Here is a 25,753-nt window from a genome sequence, read left to right as displayed (position 1 = left end):
TGTGATTAAACTCTGCTTGAAATATACCAAATGACTTGGACTCCACAGCCATCTGTGGCAATGAATTCCACAGACTCAACACCCTCTGGCTAGAGAAATTTCCCCTCATTTCTGTTCTAAAGGGAATGTCCTTGTATTCTGAGCCTGTGCTCTGTCCGTGTCTTCTCTGTCTAGGCCTTTCAATATTTGATAGTTTTCAATGAGGACCCCCCCCCCCCCCCCCATTCTTCTAAGCTCCAGTGAATACTGGCCCAGATCCATCAAATGCACCTCAGTCCTTAACCCTTTCACTCCCAGGATCATTCTTGTGAATCTGGTCTGGACACTGTCCAGTGCCAGCACATCCTTCCTTAGATAAGGTGCCCAAAACTACTTACAGTACTCCATGCAGTCTGGCCAATACCTTATAAAGTCTCAGCATTACATCCTTAAGTTTATTTTCTAGTCCTTTCAAAAGGATGCTACCATTGTATTTGTCTTCCTTACCACCAACTCAACCTGCAAGCTAAACTTTACAGAATCCTGCAGGAGGACTTCCAAGTGTTTTCCAACTCTAATTTCTGAATGTGCTTCCATTTAGGAAATAATCTATATCTATGTTACTTCTACCAAAGTTATGAGCATACACTTTCCTACACTGTATTCCATCTGCCATGTTTGCCCATTCTCCCAATCTGTCTGTCCTTCAGCAGACTCCCTGCTCCTTCAACACTACCTGCCCCTCCACCAATCTTTGTATTATCTGCAAAGCCATCAATTCCATCATCCAGATCATTGACATATGACAGGAGGTGCCAGCCCCCAACCCAATATAAAGCCCAGTGGCACGCAGCCAGTTCTGGCATCTCCTTCACCGGTTTCTGCGACAGGTGACCCCAAGGCATCAGGGCCTTGTCCACGCAATAACTGAGGCAACGCAGCTCTCTGATGTTGGCTTCACCATAAGATATAGGAGCACAAGTAGGCCATTTGGCCTATTGAGCCTGCTCTGCCATTCAGTCATGGGCTGATCCAGTTCTTCCAGTAATCCCCACTCCCCTGCCTTCTCCCCATACCCTTTGATGCCTTGGCTAATCAAGAACCTATCTACCTCTTGACATGGCCTCCACAGCTGCTTGTGGCAGCAAATTCCACAGATTTACCACCCTCTGACTAAAGTAATTTCTCCACATCTCAAATCTAAATGGACGTCCTTCAATCCTGAAGTCATGCCCTCTTGTCCTGGACTCCCCTACCATGGGAAATAACTTTGCCATATTTAATCTGTTCCGCCTTTTAACATTCGGAATGTTTCTTTGAGATCCCCCTCATTCTCCTGATCTCTGAGGAATACAGCTCAAGAGCTGCCAGACGTTCCTCATACCATAACCCTTTCATTCCTGGAATCATTTTTGCGAATCTTCTCTGAACACTCTCCAATGTCAGTGTATCCTTTCTAAAATAAGGAGCCCAAAACAGTGCACAATTCTCCAAGTGTGGTCTCACGAGTGTCTTATAGAGCCTCAACATCATATACTCTATACCTTTAGAAATGAATGCTAACATTGCATTCGCCTTCTTCACCACTGACTCAACCTGGAGTTTAACCTTTTGGGTATCCTGCACAAGGACTCCCAAGTCTCTTTGCACTTCTACATTTTGAATTCTCTCCCCATCTAAATAATAGTCTGCCCATTTATTTCTTCCACCAAACCAGTGAAATTTAAGAGACTACTAGACAGGTATATGGAGGAATTTAAGGTGGAGGGTTATATGGGGGGCAGGGTTTAAGGGTTGGCACAACATTGTGGGACAAATGGCCTGTACTGTTCTTTGTTCTTCAAAGTGCATGACTGTACACTTGGAAACATTGTATTTCTTTTGCCATTTCTTTGCCCATTTCCCTAAACTATCTAAGTCTCTCTGCAGGCTCTCTGTTTCCACAACACTACCTACTCCTCCATCTATCTTTGTATCATTGGCAGATTTTGTCACAAATCCATTAATCTCACAGTCCAAGTCATTGACATACATCATAAAAAGCAGTGGTCCCAACAGCAGCCTCTGTAGAACTCCACTGGTAATTGGCAGCCAGCCAGAATAGGATCCCTTTATTCCCACTCTCTGCTTTCTGCCGATCAACCAATGCTTCACCCATGCTAGTAACTTACCTGTAATTCCACAGGCTCTTATCTTACTAAGCAGCCTCATGTGCGGCACCTTGTCAAAGGCCTTCTGAAAATCCAAGTACACCACATCCACTGCATCTCCTTTGTCTATCCTGCTTGTAATTTCCTCAAAAAATTGCAGTAGGTTAGTCAGGCAGGATTTTCCTTTCAGGAAACCATGCTGGCTATCTTGTCATGTGCCTCCAGGTACTCCGTAATCTCATTCCTAACAATTGACTCCAACAACTTCCCCACCACTGATGTCAGGCTAACAGCTCTATAGTTTCCTTTCTGCTGCCTCCCACCCTTCTTAAATAGCGGAGTAACATTTGTAATTTTCCAGTCATCTGGTACAATGCCAGAATCTATCGATTCTTGAAAGATTATTGTTAATGCCTCTGCACTCTCTCCAGGTACTTCCTTCAGAACCCGAGGGTGCATTCCATCAGGTCCAGGAGATTTATCCACCCTCAGACCATTAAGCTTCCTGCGTATCTTCTCAGTCGTAACTTTAATTGCACATCCTTCACTTCCCTGCTGGTCTTGAATGTCCGGTGTACTGCAGATGCCTTCCACTGCAAAGACCGATATAAAATCGCGTTCAGTTCCTCTGCCATCTCTGCATCTCTCGTTACAATATCTGCAGCATCATTTTCTATTGGTCCTATATCTATTTTACCCTTTATGCAATTAAAAAAACTTTTAGTATCTTCTTTGATATTAGTCGCCAGCTTCCTTTCCTTTTCCTTCCTAATGACCTTTTTAGTTTCCTTCTGCAAGTTTTTAAAAGCTTCCCAATCTTCCCACTAGCTTTGGCTTCCTTGTATGCCCTCTCTTTTGCTTTTACTCTGGCTCTGACTTCACTTGTCAGACATGGTAGTGTCCTTCTTCCTTTTGTAAATTTCTTCTTATTCTCATTTTTCTCAGAAACTCCAGCCATTGCTGCTCTGCTGTCCTTCCTGCTAGGTCCCTTTCCTGCCAACTTTGGCCCGTTCCCCTCTCATGCCATTGTAATTTCCTTTATTCCACTGAAATACTGACACATTGGATTTTAGTTTCTCTTTCTCAAATTTCAAAGTGAACTTGATCATATTGTGATCACTGTTCCCTAAGGGTTCCTTAACCTTAAGCTCTCTTATCATCTCCAGATCATTGCACAACACCCAATCCAGCATAGCTGATCCCCTAGTGGGATCAACAACAAGCTGTTCTAAAAAGCCGTCCCTTAGACATTCTACAAATTCTCTCTCTTGAGGTCCAGTACTGACCTGGTTTTCCCAATCCACTTTCACGTAAAAATCCCCAACGATTATCATGACATTACCCTTCTGACATATCTATTCTATGTTACCAATGTCCAACAGGGTCTTGTGAACACAGTAAAATTGCAGCTTCCAGAATCTGCAGAAACTCTTGTGGTTATAACTTGAATTTGGCTATTTTATTGGTTAAACATTATGAATAGAATTTCAGTTAGAAGTAGTCAGGTGTGAGAAGACCACATTACCTTTTAGTTTGTTCTTTCCTTTCTCTTCCCTTTGTCTAGACTTGCTGATCTTTTGTTTGTCTTTTATCATGTCTCTTCCCTCCGGTTCTTTGCCCTTACAACATTTAATAAAACAATCCTAAACTATGGAATTTGTACTTCATTCTTGAATTCCGAAGAAGCTTTGAATCGCAAAAGCATCAGGATTCAACAGCAGAGAAGTGAGGAGTTATGCGCTTCGGTAGGAAGTATAAAGGTGTAGATTACTTTCCATACAGGGTGAGAATTCAGAAAATGCAATGTTAGCACTCTTTTTGAGAGGACTCTAATATGAAAGCAAGGATGTAGTGCTGAGGCTTTATAAAGCATTTATCAAACTGCATTTAGAATATTGTGAGCAGTTTTGGACTCCATATCTAAGATGTGCTGTGCTGATGAGAGTTTAAAAAAAAGTTCACAGGAATGATCGTAAGAATAAAAAGTTTAACCCCCGTGGAGGGTTTGATAACCTTGAATCTGTTTTCAATGGATACAACCAGATTTAATGAGGTCGTCACTGGGATACCATAGTAAGTGTGGATTACAAATAACATCTCCCCTCGCTGATAATCAACACCAGTGCACTTTAAAGATGCATGCTTAGTAAACTGCTGTACTCTGTCTACATCCATAACTATGTGCCTAGGCACAGCGCTAACACCATCTATAACTGCCAATGACAATTATTGTTGGCAAAATTTCAGATGGTGATGAGGAAGCATACAGGAGTGAGACAGATCAGCTGGTTAAGTGGTGTCACAACGACCTTGGAATCATCATTAGTAAAACCGAGGAATTGACTGTGGACTTTAGGAAGGGGAAACTGAGGGAACACACACCAGTCCTCATCAAGGGATCAGCAATGGAAAGGGTGAGATGCTTCAAGTTCCTGGGTGTTAACATCTCTGAAGGTCCTGGGCCCAATGTATTGATGCAATTACAAAGAAGGCACAACGGGGGCTATCTTTCATTCAGAGTTTGAGGAGACTTGATATGTCACCAAAGACTAGCAAATTTCTACCATGGGAGTATTCTCTCTCTGTCTGCTGTGGAGGGGCCACCGCACGGGATCAGAAAAAGCCGTAGAAAGTTGCAAACTCAGTCAGCTCCATCATGGGCACCAGTCTCCCCAGCATCCAGGTGATGCCTTTTGAATATGTCATCCATCATTAAGGAACCCCTTCATTCAGGACATGCCCCCTTCTCATTGCTACCATTAAGGAGGAGGTACAGAAGCAGGAAGATACACACTCAGTGTTTTAGCAAACAGCTTTTTCCCCTCTGCCGTCAGATTTCTGAATGGACAAAGAATCATTGTCCACTTCCTCATTATTCTCCCCTCTCTTTTTGCACATTTAATTTACATAATTTTTTATTATAGTTTATAGTGTTTTTTAATTATGTACTGCTGCTGCAATACAACAGATTTCCAGTGATATTAAACCTGATTCTGGCTCAGACTCTGAAAGGCCTGGATATGGAGAAAATATTTCCATTAGTAGAGTCTAGCCACAGCCTCAGAATAAATGGACATTCCCTTAGAACTGAGATGAGGAGAAATTTCTTCAGCAAGGTGATGGTGAATCTTTGGATTTGTTGCTTCAGAGGGCTGTGGAGACCAATTTATTGGGTGTATTTAAGGCAAATATTGATAGGGTTTTGATTGTGAAGGGGATTAAAGGGTTAGGAGAGAATGTGGAAAAATATGGTTGAAAAAAATCTGCCATTATTGAATGGCAGAGCAGACATACAGGCCAATGGCATTATGATCTTATACGGTATTATGAATATGGATAGGGTAGAATGCAGGAAACTTATTCTCATATCAGAGCTAGATAAAATGTCACACCATAGTTTAACGTAAAGGTGAAGAGGTTCAGAGAGGATATGAGGGGGATCACCTTCACCTAGTGTGTGTGGAGTACCAGGAATACATTTCCCAAGGGAGTGGTTGAAGCTGGATCACTGACAGAACTTAAGAAATGTCTAGGTGACCACTGGATTTGCACAGAGTGCTGCAAAATGGAATTATTATTGAAGTGCTAGCTAATATGAAAGGACACCCACTGGTCAGAGTGGATAGGTTGGATAAGATGGCCAGTTTCATGACTATGATACACAGTGTGGATATGAAGAGTGGGTAAAATTGAGAAGCGAAACCCCTTTCAGTAAGCAAGTGGTCAATCTTTGTGAAAGCTGCCTTGAGAAATGATTGAAGCAAAAGACGCTTTAAGGCCAAGAGTTGAGAGATGAGTGTTATAACGTAGTTAAATTGAATGACTTGCACCATACCTGCTCCACTGAGAACTCCTGTAACATCACTGTAATACTGTTCACCTCCTCCTGACACCCGTGTATGTGACCTTTGAGCACGACCAAACCAAAGGACACATAGCTAATCACTCAACTGTGTGCCAGTACCACAAACTCAGCACTGGCAGAGAGCCATCTATCCACTCCCACCTTGTATTGCTGATTCTTGCATCCCAGTCTACTTATTGGTTTATTATTGTCACGTGCCAAGATACAGTGAAAAGCTTGCATATTTATTATGCAGTTCAATTCATTACACTGACATGGAGCTAGTAAACAATAAAGTGCAAGATCATAATGAGGTAGTTTGTGAGTCAATCTTACTGTACAAGAGGTCTGTTCAGGAGCCTGAAAGCAGTGGATAGAAACTGTCCTTGAGACTGCTGGGAAATGCTTTCCAGCTGCTGTATCTTCTGCCCAGTGGGAGAGTGAAGGAAAGAGAACATTCAGGGTGAGTGAGGTCTTTGATTATGTTGGCTGCTTTACTGAGGCAGTAAGAAGTATAGACAAAGTCCTTAGAAGGAAGACTAGATCCTGTGATGTGCTGAGTTGTCCATAAATCTCTGCAGTTTCCTGTGGTCACGTGCAAAGCAGTGGCCATACCAAGTCTTTAGGCATACAAGTAGGATGCTCTCTATGGTGCTTCAATAAAAGTAGATAAAGGTCAATGGAGACATATCAAATTTCTTTAGCCTCCTGGAGAAGATGGTGAGCTTCCTTGGCTGCGACGTCAACTTGATTGGACCAGGACAGGCCATAGGTGATGCTTAAACCTAAGAACTAGAAGTTTTCAACCACCAACACTGTTGGTATAGAAGCATGTGAATTGCCCCCTGTTCAGTAGTTGCTGACCAGCTCTTTTGTTAACATTGAGGGACGGGTTGTTTTCATGAAATCACGACACTAAGCAATCTATTTCCTTCCTGCACTCTGATACATCATTATTTGAGATGTAGCCCTCTGCAAGCTTATAAATGGAAAGGAGCAGTATCTGGCCACTCAGTCATGAGGGTAGGGGGCTGAGAATGCAACCTTGTGGAGCACCAGTGTTTAGAATAATTGTGGCAGAAGTGTTGTTCCCTATTCTTACTGATGGTGATCTGTTGGTCAGGAAGTCAAGAATCCAATTGCAGAGGGAAGTATTGGCTCCCAGGGTCCAGAGTTTGGTGATGAATTTAGATAGTATTGTAGTCAGTACAATACAGGGATGAGTGTCTGGCCAGGAAGTCACCCTAGACTTGTTTTGGCAGTAATGGGTCAAGGTTGTCTGAAAGCTGGAAATGATGTGTGCCACGGTATTGTCACAGTTAGTGTGACACATTTACAGCTTGGGGTGTTGCAGTTTGAGTTCAATTCCAATGTCACCTGTAAAGAGTCTGTATGCCCTCCCTGTGGTTTTCTCCGGGTGCTCCAGTCTCTTCCCACAGCCCAAAGATGTACTGGTTAGTACTTAATTGGTTTTTATGTACATTGTTCTGCGATTAGGCTAGGGTTAAATTGGGGGTTGCTGGGTAGCACAACTCAAGGGCGGGAAGGGCCTGTTCTGTGCTGTATCTCTAAATAAATGAACACACACATACATCAATGTTAGAGCCACTGGGCTAGTCATTGTTTCTCTTGGGTTCCAGGGTGATAGTGGTTTTCTTAAAGTGGGAACGAACCACATTCTGAAGCAGGGAGAAGTTAAACATGTCTGTAAATACCCATGCCAGATAATTCATTCAGGATTTAAGGACGTGGTCGGAGCCACCATTCAGCCAGATGCTTTCCACAAGTTCACCCTCCAGAAGCCTGAAATTAGGTCCTTGACATAGGCCGTAGATTCAGGTACACTGGAGATTGTTAGGGTGGGTTCCTTTCTGTTCAAAGCCTGCATGGAATTGTTAAGCTCATTGAAAAGGGATGTGCTCTGTTCAGCAGTGCTGCCTGACGTAGTATGTTAACCCTACCAACTGGACTGGGTCTCGATTTTTGACTGGTTTGCTCTCTGAATCTTTGAAAGCTTTACAGAAATCATATCTTGATTTTTTTTTTGTAGAGGTCGTGGTCATCTGATTTGACTGCTGCAGACCTAGACTTCAGAAGAGTGTAATTCATCCATGGTTTCCAATTTGGAACCTGTCAAATTCTCCTCTTTGGCTCACAGTCCTCAACATGAAAAATATGTGATGGTAGAGACATATTCAGCTCAAATGGTAGCTGATTCTTTGAACCTGGACCAGTCTACTGACTCAAAGTAGTTGTGTAGACTCTCGTGTTTCCTCAGACCACACTATACAACTTTCGTTACTGGATTATCCTGTTTCAGCTTCTGTTTGCTTGAAGCAGTTGAGTACCTCAGACCAAAGAGTACCAGTGAACATTCCAGCCAGTTCATCAAGCCCTTCCACAGCTGTCAAGCTTCCTTCAGTGATTCAAGTTTGCTCTGGAATTGCCAATTCACACATGAGATGGCTTTCTGCAGATCGTACCTTGCCCTCTTATATCTTACGTGGTAGGCAGACTGGAATACCATTGAAATGGTCCTCAGCAGGTTGAGATCCGTGGTTCATCCAGGGCTTCTGGTTATGGAAGACTGAATGATTTTGTGGGACAACTTGTCCACGACTGTTTTATAAAGTCCTTGACAACCATGACAACAATTCATACAAATCCTCTGATGAATCCTTGAATGTGGCCCAATCCATTGACTCAAAGCAATCCCATAGCCACACCTCTGCCTCCTGCAACCATCTCTTTGTTGTCCTTATCTCTGGAGCTTTGCTCTTTAGCCTCTGCCTATATGCAGGTAGGAGAAGGACTGCTAAGTGATTAGATTTCCTGAAATCCGGTCTCGGCATGGAACAGTAGGCGTTCCTTATCGTAGTATAGCAGTGGTAGAGTGTTTTGGTGATATGTTAATGATAATTGGGCATGATCAAACAAGCCTGATTGAAGTCCCCAACTATGATTTGAAATGTGTTGATGTGGACTGTTTCTTGTTTGGTAATCAGCATTCAATATTTAAAGTGGCTGATTAATGTTGGCTTTTGGCAGCATGTAACCTGTGGCCAGGATCATGGAGGAGAACCCTCTTGGTAAGTAGAGTGGTCAGCACTTAATCATTACACCTTCTAGGTCAGGGGAGCAAGAGTACGACAAAACCATCATGTCCGAGCACCACAAAGAATTTATCATGAAACACAGACCCCACTTCTTACCCTCTCCGAATCACAAGTTTGCTCCATTCTGTGTATTGAGAAGCCTTTTGTCCTATTGCAACGTGTTCGAAGTGAGCCGTATCTCCATGAAACACAGTACAGCAATTCCTCATTCCCCTCTGGAACAGTCAGAGGGACCCTCAGTCTTGTTCAGCAGAGACTACATTTGCAAGCATGATGCTGGGAAGGGGGAGTTTCATTCCTCTGCATCTCAGCCTGGCTTGGAGTAATTCCCTCCCCCTTCTCTTCAGGCCATGGTGATGTACTTTCATCCACTTACAGGTGCCATGCCTGCAAGCTTCAGAGTTATGTCCACTGAGTCCTTCAGAAGATCATGAAATTGCTAATGTAATAAGATGATTCAGAATACTCTACTTTGGTTAAAGGGAAATTACAGGCTGGAGATTGCATTGACAGTGATTCAGAAGAGGTATCTTAGATGTTTTGTAAGCAGCCCTCAACATGTCGCCATGGTTCGCAGGCACCATCTTGCATCTGGAAAAACGTTTCTGGAAAGGCGATGGCTATTTCATATTAAATCAGTGTGAGCTATCAAGATTAAATGAACTTCAACCCTAATCAGTGGGTTCATGGGGAGAACATATGGGAAGCACTGTGGGGGGGGGGGGGGTTAGAGAGCAGCAGGGAGAACAGGTTGTATCATGACCTGGAGAATCAAGCTAAAAAGAGTTCACAGGTACAAGAATTCATCAATTAGCTGAGATAATCTGCCAACAACCCAACCCAATGAATCCAAAGATATCTGATCTCTCAAAAGGTGAATACAGTGGGTTCTTTATTTTAACCAAACAATTTCAATGTGCCTTTGTATTTGTCTTTGATTTTTGGATGGAATCAGAATCAGGCTTATTATCACTAGAATGTGATGTGAAATTTATTAACTTCGTAGCAACAGTTCAATGCATAACATAATATAGAAAAAGAAAAATAAAATAATAAGTAAATCTTATTCAGTACACTTTATACTGTATTGAATAGATTAAAATCGTGCAAAGAACAGAAATACTATACATTAAAAAAAGAAGTGAGGCAGTGTCCAAGGGTTCAATGTCCATTTAGGAATCGGATAATCAGAGAGCATGGTTTTAAGGAGGATAGCAAAATTTGCTGTGGACATAGAGCATCTAATTTTTAGGACTTGAAATGCACTGGAAGATACAAAGTTGAATATAACCATATAACAATTACAGCACGGAAACAGGCCATCTTGGTCCTTCTAGTCCGTGCCGAACGCTTACTCTCACCAAGTCCCACTGTCCCGCACTCAGCCCATTACCCTCCATTCCTTTCCTGTCCATATACCTTTCCAATTTTACTTTAAATGACAATACTGAACCTGCCTCTACCACTTCTACTGGAAGCTTGTACACAGCTACCACTCTCTGAGTAAGGAAATTCCCCCTTGTGTTACCCTTAAACTTTTGCCCCCTAACTCTCATGTCCTCTTGTTTGAAACTCCCCTACTCTCAATGGAAAAAGCCTATCCACGTCAACTCTATCTATCTCCCTCATAATTTTAAATATCTCTTATCAAGTCCCCCCCTCAACCTTCTCCGCTCCAAAGAATAAAGGCCTAACCTTTCCCTGTAACTTAGGTGCTGAAACCCAAGTAACATTCTAGTAAATCTTCTCTGTACTCTCTTTATTTTGTTGACAACTTTCCTATAATTCGGTGACCAGAACTGTACACAATACTCCAAATTCAGCCTTACCAATGCCTTGTACAATTTTAACATTACATCCCAACTCCTATACTCAATGCTCTGATTTATAAAGGCTAGCATACCAAAAGCATTCTTCACCACCCTATCCACATGAGATTCCACTTTCAGGGAACTATGCACCATTATTTCTAGATCACTCTGTTCTACTGCATTCTTCAATGCCCTACCATTTACCATGTATGTCCTATTTGGATTATTCCTACCAAAATGTAGCACCTCACACTTATCAGCATTAAACTCCATCTGCCATCGTTCAGCCCACTCTTCTAACTGGCCTAAATCTCTCTGTAAGCTTTGAAAACCTACTTCATTATCCACAACGCCACCTACCTTTGTATCATCTGCATACTTACTAATCCAATTTTCCACCCCATCATCCAGATCATTAATGTATATGACAAACAGCATTGGACCCAGTACAGATCCCTGAGGCACACCACTAGTCACCGGCCTCCAACCTGACAAACAGTTATCCACCACTACTCTCTGGCATCTCGCATCCAGCCTCTGTTGAATCCATTTTACTACTTCAATATTAATACCTAACGATTGAACCTTCCTAACTAACCTTCCATGTGGAACCTTGTCAAAGGCCTTACTGAAGTCCATACAGACAACACCCACTGCTTTACCCTCGTCAACTTTCCTCGTAATCTCTTCAAAAAATTCAATAAGATTTGTCAAACATGACCTTCCACGCACAAATCCATGTTGACTGTTCCTAATCAGACCCTGTATATCCAGATAATTATATATATCATCTTTAGAATACTTTCCATTAATTTACCCACCACTGACGTCAAATTGACAGGCCTATAATTGCTAGGTTTATTCTTAGAACCTTTTTTAACAATGGAACCACATGAGCAAACACCAATCCTCCGGCACCAGCCCTGTTTCTATTGACATTTGGAATATTTCTGTCAGAGCCCCTGCTATTTCTACACTAACTTCCCTCAAGGTCCTAGGGAATATCCTGTCAGGATCCGGAGATTTATCCACTTTTATATTCCTTAAAAGCGCCAGTACTTTCTCCTCTTTAATTGTCATAGTTTCCATAACTTCCCTACTTGTTTCCCTTAGCTTACACAATTCAATATATTTCTCCTTAGTTAACACCAAAGTAAAGAAATTGTTCAAAATCTCCCCTATCTCTTTTGGCTCCATACATTGCTGTCCACTCTGATTCTCTAAGGGGCCAATTTTATCCCTCACTATCCTTTTGCTATTAATATAACTGTAGAAACATTTCGGATTTATTTTCACCTTGTCAAAGCAAACTCGTATCTTTTAGCTTTTCTAATTTCTTTCTTAAGATTCTTCTTACATTCTTTATATTCCTCGAGCACCTCATTTACTCCATGCTGCCTATATTTATTGTGGATATCTCTCTTTTTCCTAACCAAGTTTCCAATATCCCTTGAAAACCATGGCTCTCTCAAACTTTTAACCTTTCCTTTCAACCTAACAGGAACATAGATTCTGTACCCTCAAAATTTCACCTTTAAATGACCTCCATTTTTCTATTACATCCTTCCCATAATTTGTCCCAATCCACTCCTAAATCCTTTCGCATCTCCTCAAAGTTAGCCTTTCTCCAATCAAAAATCTCAACCCTGGGTCCAGTTCTATCCTTCTCCATAATTATATTGAAACTAATGGCATTGTGATCACTGGACCCAAAGTGCTCCCCAACACATACCTCCGTCACCTGACCTATTTCATTACCTAACAGGTGATCCAACACTGCCCCTTCTCTAGTCGGTACCTCTATGTATTGCTGCAAAAAACTGTCCTGCACACATTTTACAAACTCCAAACCATCCATCCCTTTTACAGTATAGGCTTCCCAGTCTATGTGTGGAAAATTAAAATCTCCCACAATCACAAACTTGTGCTTACTACAAGTATCTGCTATCTCCTTGCAAATTTGCTCCTCCAATTCTCGCTCCCCATTAGGTGGTCTATAATACACCCCTATAAGTGTTACTACACCTTTCCCATTGCTCAATTCCACCCCAATAGACTCCCTAGACGAGCCCTCTAATCTATCCTGCCAGAGCACAGCTGTAATATTTTCTCTGACAAACAATGCAACTCCTCCTCCTCTTGTCCCTCCGATTCTATCACACCTGAAGCAACGAAATCCAGGAATATTTAGTTGCCAATCACACCCCTCCTGCAACCATGTTTCAATAATAGCTACAACATCATATTTCCAGGTATCAATCCATGCTCTAAGCTCATCCACCTTTCTTACAATGCTCCTAGCATTAAAATAAATGCATTTAAGAAATTCTCCACCTCTTCCTCTCTGTTTATCTCTAACAGTGCAAAGAACTTTACTGTCTTTTTCTTCCTTCTCCCATTCATCTGTTCCTACACTCTGGTTCCCCTCACCCCCTCATATCTAGTTTAAATCCACTGGAGCCTCTCTAGCAAACCTACCTGCAAGAATATTTGTCCCCCTCCAGTTCAGATGTAAACCGTCCCACCTTCCCTGGAAAACTGCCCAATTATCTATAAATCTGAAGCCCTCCCTCCGGCACCATGTCTTCAGCCTCGTGTTGATCTGTACTATCTTACTATTTCTAAACCCACGTGCACGTGGCACTGGTAGCAATCCTGAGATTGCTATCCTGGAGGACCTGTCCTTTAACTTGGCACCTAGCTCCCTAATCTCACCTTTCAGGACCTCCTCACTCTTCCTACCCATGTCATTGGTCCCTACATGGACCACGACATCCCTCTCTCACCCTCCCTCTTGAGAATACTGAGAAGTCGATCTGAGATATCTCGGACCCTGGCACCAGGGAGGCAACAGACCATCCGGGATTCTCGATCTCTTCCACAGAACCTCTTATCTGTCCCCCTAACTATCGAATCCCCTATTACTACTGCTCTCCTCTTTTCCCTCCTTCCCTTCTGAGCTGAGGGTCCAGTCTCGGTCCCAGAGACACAACCACTGCAACTTGTCCCTGGTAGGTCGTCCCCACCAACAGTATCCAAAACGGTATACTTATTGTTGATGGGAACGGCCACAGGGGTGCTCTGCTCTTCCTGTCTATTCCCCTTCCCTCTCCTGACGGTCACCCAACTACCTGTCTCCTGGTGAATATGGATTCACCAACAGCTTCTAAAGGAAATTAGACAAGTGTACCACAAAGAGGACATTAGAGTGGTAAGGAGAAATTGCTGGCGGGGGTTTGGGGGGAATTAACTGCATTGCTGTTAGACAAGCCAGTGCGAATTCAATGAACTGATTAACCATCTTGTTGCACGGTCCGTAATTCATATCAATAATCTTTTGTAGAATGTCATTTTTGATATGAACCCGAGCAGTTCTCAGTAATTGGAGATTATGTGACCATTTGAAATGTGACCCCATTATACCTGCAGATATATTGCTGTAGCTGTGAGTCCTTATTGTGTTGAGCTCTTTGCATGACTGCACGTCCCTGGGCTGGTTGCAGAGGACTAAATGATCCAACTTTCCACACCATGAGAAGACCAGCCAGACCATAGCAGAGAGTCAACCTCGAGACTCTGCTGAGAGCCCATTCTGGTACTGGCTCTCTTGTTGACAGGAAACTTCAGGAATTTTCAAAGTAGTAAATATTATAAATGTATCAAATACTCTTTAAACTACAATTTTTTTTAAAATGGAAGGCACAAGAAATCATGAAAACAGTTAACAGATTAAATAAGTAATAATGTAATTAGCCCTTTAACCCTAACCTGTGCTTTCTGGAATCCCCTGTAGGGGTTAGTGCTCCTACACCAGGTCTGGCTGCCATGGGATGAGAGAGAGAGTGATTCCCAGTGAAGCTGGATTCCACTTGAAGCAAAAGCACAGATGAAACAACAAGTGTCACTCTGCTTATTCTGATTAATGGCAAATCCATGTAACTTCAGAACATTTGATAGACAGCGGCTGAGATGTTGGTCCTTCTCTTCAGAATCACTAGCTATAAACAGCTCAGTGCAGCTCTGTGTGAAACAGTTTTCAGTTGTCTTCATTCAGAGAAAGTTGTGTTAATCATATCTATGTTATTTGCATTACTTTGGTATTCAAAATAATGTTTATTATCAAAGTACATGTGTATCACCAAATACAAACCTGAGAATCATTTCCTTGCAGGAAATCACAGTAAATACAAGAAATACAATAGAATCAATGAAAGACTGCATCTAATAGGGCAGTGCTGTATTCAATGAATGACCAGCTAACATTTTGTTGTTACAGGCTGCTCCTTGGTGGCTACCCATTGAAAGAGCATTTTGGAGACAGGTGAGTTTTATAAACTTGTACAGTGAAAGACAGATTTCATTTTTTTCTACTGCATTTTGTGTAAGAACTATATTTATTTGGAGCAATAACAATTGAGAGCTAATAAATGTTGATAGTGATAGTTTATTATTGTCATGTGTACCAAGATTTAGTGAAAAACTCTTGTTTGAATGGCATTCAGACAGATCATGCTAAACATAAGTGTGCTAAGGGAGTAAAAATAAAATGCAGAATATGGAACAGAGCGTAAGAGAGAAACTGCAGTGTGGGTAAATGAATAAAGTGGAAGATGGATTGGGAAATCAAGAGTTGTTCTTTAGCTTGTGTGTCATCATCAATTAAGTGGAATCTGAAAACTTGCATTCATTCTCAACCTAAACAAGATAGGCCTGCGTAACCACACGCCCAATAAGGACCATTAACAGGGTTTGGAGGGTCTTATCCTAGGCTGTGGTGGTTGCAATAACAGACTTTACCCTGATCCTCAACTTCACAGCTGTGAGTTTTTGCAGTTCTTTCTAGGAAGGTTGATACTATCCTTCAAAGCAGTTGTATTGGCAAGAGTGATTTCTAGGGGTAGTACAGTCTTGTGCTCCTCTCACAGCTCTAGTCTTGTTATCAAGGCAGAAAATAGAATCAAAGTCCTGATAATTCAGAGGTATAGGCTGTATTTGCAACCTACCTACTAAATATATGGGGCCTCTAAAACACACCCAACAGCCTGACCAGTCAGTATGTGACGCATATTCGGAACTAAAATGAAGAAAATTGTTAGGGGTGTCATTGTCATGAGGGAGTTCTGAACTTGGGTAGAAAACTGGCACACGAGCTATCCAAAGTATAGTGATTATTTAAAGTCGCAGAGAGCAATGATCAGAAAATTGAGTTCATCAGTCCTTGTCATCAGGTTTTTTTCTGGCCACCAGTTCCAAATCCAATGGCATCACTGGCTTAATGTGACCAAAGTTTGCTTTCCCCGGACCTTCAGATCAGGATATGGGGTTAGTGATAGTTGAAACAGGCTTTCCCATCATATAACCATATAACAATTACAGCACGGAAACAGGCCAGCTCGGCCCTTCTAGTTCGTGCTGAACGCTTACTCTCACCTAGTCCCACTGACCTGCACTCTGCCCATAACCCTCCATTCCTTTCCCGTCCATATACCTATCCAATTTTACTTTAAATGACAATACCGAACCTGCCTCTACCACTTCTACTGGAAGCTTGTTCCACACATCTACCACTCTCTGAGTAAAGAAATTCCCCCTCGTGTTACCGTTAAACTTTTGCCCCCTAACTCTCATGTCCTCTTGTTTGAATCTCCCCTACTCTCAATGGAAAAAGCCTATTCACGTCAACTCTATCTATCCCCCTCATATTTTTAAATACCTCTATCAAGTCCCCCCTCAACCTTCTATGCTCCAAAGAATAAAGACCTAACTTGATCAATCTTTCCCTGTAACTTAGGTGCTGAAACCCAGGTAACATTCTAGTAAATCTTCTCTGTACTCTCTCTATTTTCTTGATATCTTTCCTATAATTCGATGACCAGAACTGTACACAATATTCCAAATTCAGCCTTACCAATAACTTGTATGATTTTAACATTACATCCCAACTCATATACTCAATGCTCTGATTTATGAAGGCCAACATACCAAAAGCTTTCTTCACCACCCTATCCACATGAGATTCCACCTTCAGGGAGCTATGCACCATTATTCCTAGATCACTCTTCTACTGCATTCTTCAGTGCCCTACCATTTACCATGTATGTCCTATTTGGATTATTCCTACCAAAATGTAGCACCTCACACTTATCAGCATTAAACTCCGTCTGCCATCGTACAGCCCACTCTTCTAACTGGCCTAAATCTCTCTGCAAACTTTGAAAACCTACTTCATTATCCACAATGCCACCTACCTTAGTATCATCTGCATACTTACTAATCCAATTTTCCACCCCATCATCCAGATCATTAATGTATATGACAAACAGCATTGGACCCAGTACAGATCCCTGAGGCACACCACTAGTCACCGGCCTCCAACCTGACAAACAGTTATCCACCACTACTCTCTGGCATCTCCCATCCAGCCACCGTTGAATCCATTTTACTACTTCAATGTTAATACCTAACGATTGAACCTTCCTAACTAACCTTCCATGTGGAACCTTGTCAAAGGCCTTACTGAAGTCCATATAGACAACATCCACTGCTTTACCCTCATCAACTTTCCTCGTAACCTCTTCAAAAAATAAGTTTTGTTAAACATGACCTTCCACGCACAAATCCACGTTGACTGCTCCTAATCAGAGCCTGTATATCCAGATAATTATATATACCATCTCTTAAGAATACTTTCCATTAATTTACCCACCACTGATGTCAAACTGACAGGCCTATAATTGCTAGGTTTACTCTTAGAACCCTTTTTGAACAATGGAACCGCATGAGCAATACGCCAATCCTCCGGCACCATCCCTGTTTCTAATGACTTTTGAAATATTTTTGTCAGAGCCCCTACTATTTCTACACTAACCTCCCTCAAGGTCCTAGGGAATATCCTGTCAGAACCCAGAGATTTATCCACTTTTATATTCCTTAAAAGCGCCAGTATTTCCTCCTCTTTAATCTTCATAGTTTCCATAACTTCCCTACTTGTTTCCCTTACCTTACACAATTCAATATATTTCTCCTTAGTGAATACCGAAGAAAAGAAATTGTTCAGAATCTCCCCCATCTTTTTCGGCTCCACACATAGCTGTCCACTCTGATTCTCTAAAGGACCAATTTTATCCCTCACTATCCTTTTGCTATTAATATAACTGTAGAAACATTTTGGATTTATTTTCACCTTGTCAATGCAAACTCGTATCTTTTAGCTTTTCTAATTCCTTGCTTAAGATTCTTCTTACATTCTTTATATTTCTCAAGCACCTCATTTACTCCATGCTGCCTATATTTATTGTAGATATCTCTCTTTTTCCTAACCAAGTTTCCAGTATTCCTTGAAAACCATGGCTCTCTCAAACTTTTAACCTTTCCTTTCAACCTAACAGGAACATAAAGATTCTGTATGCTCAAAATTTCACCTTTAAATGACTGCCATTTCTCTATTACATCCTTCCCATAAAACAAATTGTCCCAATCCACTCCTTCTAAATCCTTTCGTATCTCCTCAAAGTTAGCCTTTCTCCAATCAAAAATCTCAACCCTGGGTCCAGTTCTATCCTTCTCCATAATTATATTGAAACTAATGGCATTGTGACCACTGGGCTCAAAGTGCTCCCCAACACATACCTCCATCACCTGACCTACTTCATTACCTAACAGGTGATCCAACACTGCCCCTTCTCTAGTCGGTACCTCTATGTATTGCTGCAAAAAACTGTCCTGCACACATTTTACAAACTCCAAACCATCCATCCCTTTTACAGTATAGGCTTCCCAGTCTATGTGTGGAAAATTCAAATCTCCCACAATCACAACCCTGTGTTTACTACAAATATCTGTTATCCTCCTGCAAATTTGCTCCTCCAATTCTCGCTCCCCATTAGGTGGTCTATAATACACCCCTATAAGTGTTACTACACCTTTCCCATTCCTCAATTCCACCCAAATAGTCTCCCTAGACAATCCCTGTAATCTATCGTGCCAGAGCACCGCTGTAATATCTTCTATGACAAACAGCGCAACACCTCCCCCTCTTGTCCTTCTGATTCTATCACACCTTTCATCCACCTTTCTTACAATGCTCCTAGCATTAAAATAAATGCATTTAAGAAATTCTCCACCTCTTCCTCTCTGTTTATCTCTAACAGTACAAGAACTTTACTGTCTTTTTCTTCCTTCTCCCATACATCTGTTCCTACACTCTGGTTCCTCTCTCCCCTCATATCTAGTTTAAATCCACTGGAGCCTCTCCAGCAAACCTTGATTGAGCAAATCAGGGCTCAAGACAATTCTTCATTGGTAGGATATCACCAGCACCCAATCTCCTAGCTGGTAAGTGTGGTACTCTGAAGCTATCCTGATCTTCTGGGCTTCAAACACCTGTTTATAGAACCTTTTTTTGGAGTTGTATAATGCTATATGATACTGCAACAAGCTTTCACTTACAATATAGATGCATACCCTTGTAAACATCCCCTTCTCCCACAAACCCGCCCATTGCCCCATCCCCATATTTGATGATGTAAATCAAAGAATTATAAAAACAAAAATTATCCTAGTCACAAGTGGGTCACATGAGCCAACTGCATATAAAGCAGGATATTTTAAAACTTAAGTTTAGAGTGAAATTGTAAGAACGAGCAATGTCGCAGGAAAACAGCAAGCATGATCAAGGACCCCCACCATCCCTTCTCACTGATGCCATCAGAAAACAGATACAGGGCTTACGCTACCCGGTTCGGGAACAGTTAATCATCAGGCTGTTGAACCAGAGGTCATTCACCCCAATACTGAACTGTTCCCACAATCTACGGATTCACTTTCAAGAACTCTTCATCTTATGTTCGCAATAATTATTGCTTATTTATTTATGTTTTCTTTTACACTGTTGTCTTTTGCACATTGGTTATTTGTCTATCTTGTGTGTTTTTCATTAATTCTATTGTGTTACTTTCTGTTTACTGTGAATGGCTGCTGAAAATGAATCTCAAGGTTGTATATGGTGACATGTGTATTCAGGTTTCCCCCCAGTCCGAAGGTAGAGTGTTCCTGTGAAACCGTTTGTAAGCCGAAATGTCGTAAAGCGAAGAAGCAATTGCCATTAATTTATATGGGAAAAATTTTTGAACACTCCCAGACCCAAAAAATAACCTACCAAATCATACCAAATAACACATAAAACCTAAAATAACGCTAACATATAGTAAAAGCAGGAATGATATGATAAATTTACACCCTATATAGAGTAGAAATATTGTATATACGGTGTAGTTTCACTTATCAAAATCAGGAAGACAGTGAGCCAAAGTCGATTTGGAGAAAAAAAATTGGCACGTACACGCATACGTACGCACCTACACGCATGCGCAAACAACTGCCCGCACAAGGTTTCACGGTCATTGTAGTGTTTCTCGGGGTAAACACACGTATAAAGCGGGCATCTTTTTTTCATAAAAGCGAAAATCCTCTGGTTAGCAAAAACAGGTACTAATGTAGGTCTTTCGTAACAGCGGGTTGTCGTAAAGCGAACGTTCGAAAAACGGGGGACACCTGTACTCTGATAAGAAATTTACTTTGAGAAGTTAATCAGATAATCTTCAAAAAGGTTCAAAGGTTCATTTATTATCAAAGTATGTATGCAGTATGCAACTCTGAGATTCATCTTCTGCGGATTAATTTTTCTGAGCAAATGTACAATATTACCTAGAGGCAATTCCTTATTAGTATCCTTATCTTGTCAGGAACTTGAAGCTCTCAACCCCCTCCACCTTAGCAGCTCAGTGCAGATAGGTATGGATACCACCCCTCTTCCAGAAGTCAATGACCAACATTGAGAGAGAGGTTCTTGTCTTGACATCGTGCTTCTAGACTTTGTATTTCCTTCAGTACTCTGATCTCTGTTCAAGAGGAATGATGTCCATATATTTCAGATGTTAATGTTTCTACACTGCTTTTTCAACCATCTACCAATTTGCATCACAGGAGGGGCATTTTTAATTCCATCAAAATCCTACCAATAACTTTTACAGTCCATTTGAAAGAAAATAGAATGTCTTTATGCTGCTGTCTCACTGCTGCAGGAACCTGATTTCAGCCTGACTCCGGTGATGTCTGGTGACTGTGTGGGTTTCCCCCTGGTGCTCCAGTTCCCTCCCACATCCAGAGATGTGTGGGTTGGTAGGTTAGTTGGCCATTGTAAATTGCTCCCTGTGCGTAGGTGAGAAGGAATAGGTGACAGGAAAATAAGTGCGGCACTGGGATTGATGGGAATGCTCTGTGAGCTGGCATAGACCCAGTAGGCTGAATATGAGAGAAGTGCATAATTGTTGATAGTAGGAACATTTTCTAACCTGAATTGCAGAAAGTTCGTGTAGTGGCATTGAGGCCTTTGTTCTCACAAAATTGTTGTGCACTTCCCACTGCAAACATCAAATACCCAAACTTGTGCAGATTTAATTTTATTGAATCAAGGGATGGAGGCGATAATGAAGCAGCGGGCAGCTTCGTTTGCGGGCAGCGGAGTGAGTCGGGAGCAGAGTGTAGGGCTTGGGCTCAGAGGGCTTAGGCGGAAGAGGGCACAGTAGGCTTATCTTTTAGTTCTTGTTATTTTCAGTTATTCGGGAGGTATGAGTGTGAGGGCAGCTTGTTGTTCTCGGTGTCGGATGTGGGAGATCCTGGAGTCTCCGAGCCTCCCGGACGTCCACATCTGCGCCAGGTGCGCCGAACTGCAGCTCCTGAGGGACCGAATTAGGGAACTGGAGCTGCAGCTCGATGACCTTCGCCTGGTCAGGGAGAGTGAGGAGGTGATAGAGAGGAGTTACAGGCAGGTGGTCACTCCGGGGCCACGGGAGGCAGATAGGTGGGTCACGATCAGGAAGGGGAAGGGGCAGGTACTAGAGAGTACCCCAGTGGCTGTACCCCTTGACAATAAGTACTCATGTTTGAGTACTGTTGGGGGGGACAGCCTACCTGGAGGAAGTGACAGTGGCCGGGCCTCCGGCACAGAGGACGGCCCTGTAGCTCAGAAGGGTAGGGATAGAAGAAAGAGGACCATAGTAATAGGGGACTCGATAGTCAGGGGTTCAGACAGGCGGTTCTGTGGAGGTGATCGGGAGTCCCGGATGGTTGTTTGCCTCCCTGGTGCCAGGGTCCGGGACGTTTCTGATCGCGTCCAAGATATCCTGAAGTGGGAGGGTGAGGAGCCAGAGGTCGTGGTACATGTAGGTACCAATGACATAGGTAGGAAAGGGGAAGAGGTCCTGAAACGAGAGTATAGGGAGTTAGGAAGGCAGTTAAGAAGAAGGATCGCAAAGGTAGTAATCTCGGGATTACTGCCTGTACCACGCGACAGTGAGAGTAGGAATGGAATTAGGTGGAGGATGAATGCGTGGTTGAGGGATTGGAGCAGGGGGCAGGGATTCAAGTTTCTGGATCATTGGGACCTCTTCTGGGGCAGGCGTGACCTGTTCAAGAAGGACGGGTTACACTTGAATCCTGGGGGGACCAATATCCTAGCGGGGAGGTTTGCTAGGGCTACGGGGCAGACTTTAAACTAGTAAGATGGGGGGGCGGAAATCAATTTGAGGAAACTATGGGAGAGGAGGTTAGTTCACCAGTAGAGCAAGTAAGTAGACCGTGTGTGAGGGAGGACAGGCAGGTGATGGAGCAGGGATGCGCTCAGCCCGAAGTTGTAGGGGAGAAGAAAGAAAAGGATAATAAATTTGAATGCATTGCTAGGGATGAAAAGAGAGGAGGAGGTGGAGAGTATCTTAAATGTATCTATTTTAATGCTAGGAGCATTGTAAGAAAGGTGGATGAGCTTAAAGTGTGGATTGATACATGGAATTATGATGTTGTAGCTATTAGTGAAACATGGTTGCAGGAAGGGTGTGATTGGCAACTAAATATTCCTGGATTTAGTTGCTTCAGGTGTGATAGAGTAGGAGGGGCCAGAGGAGGAGGTGTTGCATTGCTTGTCCGAGAAAATCTTATGGCGGTGCTTTGGAAGGATAGATTACAGAGCTCCTCTAGGGAGGCTATTTGGGTGGAATTGAGGAATGGGAAAGGTGTAGTAACACTGATAGGAGTGTATTATAGGCCACCTAATGGGGAGCGTGAGTTGGAAGAGCAAATGTGTAAGGAGATAGCAGATATTTGTAGTAAACACAAGGTGGTGATTGTGGGAGATTTTAATTTTCCACACATAGATTGGGAAGCTCATTCTGTAAAAGGGCTGGATGGTTTAGAGTTTGTGAAATGTGTGCAGGATAGCTTTTTGCAACAATACATAGAAGTACCGACTAGAGATGGGGCAGTGTTGGATCTCCTGTTAGGGAATGCGATAGGTCAGCTGACAGATGTATGTGTTGGGGAGCACTTCGGGTCCAGTGATCACAATAGCATTAGCTTCAATATAATTATGGAGAAGGACAGGACTGGACCTAGAGTTGAGATTTTTGATTGGAGAAAGGCTAACTTTGAGGAGATGCGCAGGGATTTAGAGAGAGTGGAATGGGTCAAGTTGTTTTATGGGAAGGATGTAATAGAGAAATGGAGGTCATTTAAGGGTGAAATTATGAGGGTACAGAATCTTTATGTTCCTGTTCGGTTGAAAGGAAAGATTAAAGGTTTGAAAGCGCCATGGTTTTCAAGGGATATTAGAAACTTGGTTCGAAAAAAGAGGGATGTCTACAATAGATATAGGCAGCATGGAGTAAAGGAATTGCTCGAGGAATATAAAGAATGTAAAAGGAAACTTAAGAAAGAGATTAGAAAAGCTAAAAGAAGTTACGAGTTTGGTTTGGCAAATAAGGTGGAAGTAAATCCGAAAGGCTTCTACAGTTATATTAAAAGCAAGAGGATAGTGAGGGATAAAATTGGTCCCTTAGAGAATCAGGGTGGTCAGCTATGTGTGGAGCCGAGGGAGATGGGAGAGATTTTGAACGATTTCTTCTCTTCGGTATTCACTAAGGAGAAGGATATCGAATGGTGTAAGGTGTGGGAAACAAGTAAGGAAGTTATGGAACCTATGACAATTAAAGAGGTGGAAGTACTGGCGCTTTTAAGAAATTTAAAAGTGGATAAATCTCCGGGTCCTGACCGGATATTCCCCAGGACCTTGAGGGAAGTTTGTGTAGAGATAGCAGGAGCTCTGACGGAGATCTTTCAGATGTCATTAGAAACGGGGATTGTGCCGGAGGATTGGCGTATTGCTCATGTGGTTCCATTGTTTAAAAAGGGTTCTAGAAGTAAGCCTGGCAATTATAGACCTGTCAGTTTGACATCAGTGGTGGGTAAATTAATGGAAAGTATTCTTAGAGATAGTATTTATAATTATCTGGATAGACAGGATCTGATTAGGAGTAGCCAGCATGGATTTGTGCGTGGAAGGTCATGTTTGACAAACCTTATTGAATTTTTTGAAGTAGTTACGAGGAATGTTGACGAGGGTAAGGCAGTGGATGTAGTCTATATGGACTTCAGCAAGGCCTTTGACAAAGTTCCACATGGAAGGTTAGTTAAGAAGGTTCAGTCGTTAGGTATTAGTGCTGGAGTAATAAAATGGATTCAACAGTGGCTAGATGGGAGATGCCAGAGAGTAGTGGTGGATAATTGTTTATCGGGATGGAGGCCGGTGACTAGCGGGGTGCCTCAGGGATCTGTTTTGGGCCCAATGTTGTTTGTAATATACATAAATGATCTGGATGATGGGGTGGTAAATTGGATTAGTAAGTATGCTGATGATACTAAGGTAGGAGGTGTTGTGGATAATGAGGTGGGTTTTCAAAGCTTGCAGGGAGATTTATGCCGGTTAGAAGAATGGGCTGAACGTTGGCAGATGGAGTTTAATGCTGAGAAGTGTGAGGTTCTACATTTTGGCAGGAATAATCCAAATAGAACATACAGGGTAAATGGTAGGGCATTGAGGAATGCAGTGGAACAGAGAGATCTAGGAATAACAGTGCATAGTTCCCTGAAGGTGGAGTCTCATGTAGATAGGGTGGTGAAGAAGGCTTTTGGAACGCTGGCCTTTATAAATCAGAGCATTGAGTACAGAAGTTGGGATGTAATGTTAAAATTGTACAAGGCATTGGTAAGGCCAAATTTGGAATATTGTGTACAGTTCTGGTCACCGAATTATAGGAAAGATATCAATAAATTAGAGAGAGTGCAGAGACGATTTACTAGGATGTTACCAGGGTTTCAGCACTTAAGTTACAGAGAAAGGTTGAACAAGTTAGGTCTCTATTCATTGGAGCGTAGAAGGTTGAGGGGGGATTTGATCGAGGTATTTAAAATGTTGAGAGGGATAGATAGAGTTGACGTGAATAGGCTGTTTCCATTGAGAGTAGGGGAGATTCAAACGAGAGGACATGATTTGAGAGTTAGGGGGCAAAAGTTTAAGGGAAACACGAGGGGGTATTTCTTTACTCAGAGAGTGATAGCTGTGTGGAATGAGCTTCCTGTAGAAGTAGTAGAGGCCAGATCAGTTGTGTCATTTAAGGTAAAATTGGATAGGTATATGGATAGGAAAGGAGTGGAGGGTTATGGGCTGAGTGCGGGTAGGTGGGACTAGGTGAGATTAAGAGTTCGGCACGGACTAGGAGGGCCGGAATGGCCTGTTTCCGTGCTGTGATTGTTATATGGTTATATGGTTAAATGGAGATACCTTTGCAAGTTAGGAGGGTGTGAGACTTGGAAGGCAACTTCCATGTGGTGATGTCCCCATACATTTACTATCCCTATCCTAGCTGGCAGGGATCATGTGTTTGGAAGGTACTGCTAAGGAGTCTTGGTGAGTTGCTACAGTGCATCCTGTAGTTGGTATAAACTACTGTAGGTGTGAGTGAA

The 25,753-nt window shown here is 42.3% G+C and overlaps 1 protein-coding gene across 2 annotated transcripts in view; it reads left to right on the top strand.

The window, feature by feature from the left end:
• Positions 1-25,753, top strand: part of sumf2 (sulfatase modifying factor 2) — a 60,684-nt gene that overhangs the window by 10,843 nt on the left and 24,088 nt on the right. For both annotated transcript variants that reach the window (XM_073053876.1, XM_073053877.1), the window contains exon 4: positions 15,177-15,221. In XM_073053876.1, the coding sequence (XP_072909977.1) occupies positions 15,177-15,221 (45 nt within the window). The remainder of the gene's footprint in view (positions 1-15,176; positions 15,222-25,753) is intronic.

This window comes from Hemitrygon akajei, chromosome 8 (genome assembly GCF_048418815.1).
Source record: "Hemitrygon akajei chromosome 8, sHemAka1.3, whole genome shotgun sequence".
NCBI classification, from domain to species: Eukaryota; Metazoa; Chordata; class Chondrichthyes; order Myliobatiformes; family Dasyatidae; genus Hemitrygon; species Hemitrygon akajei.
This window is presented reverse-complemented; position numbering and strand designations above follow the sequence as displayed.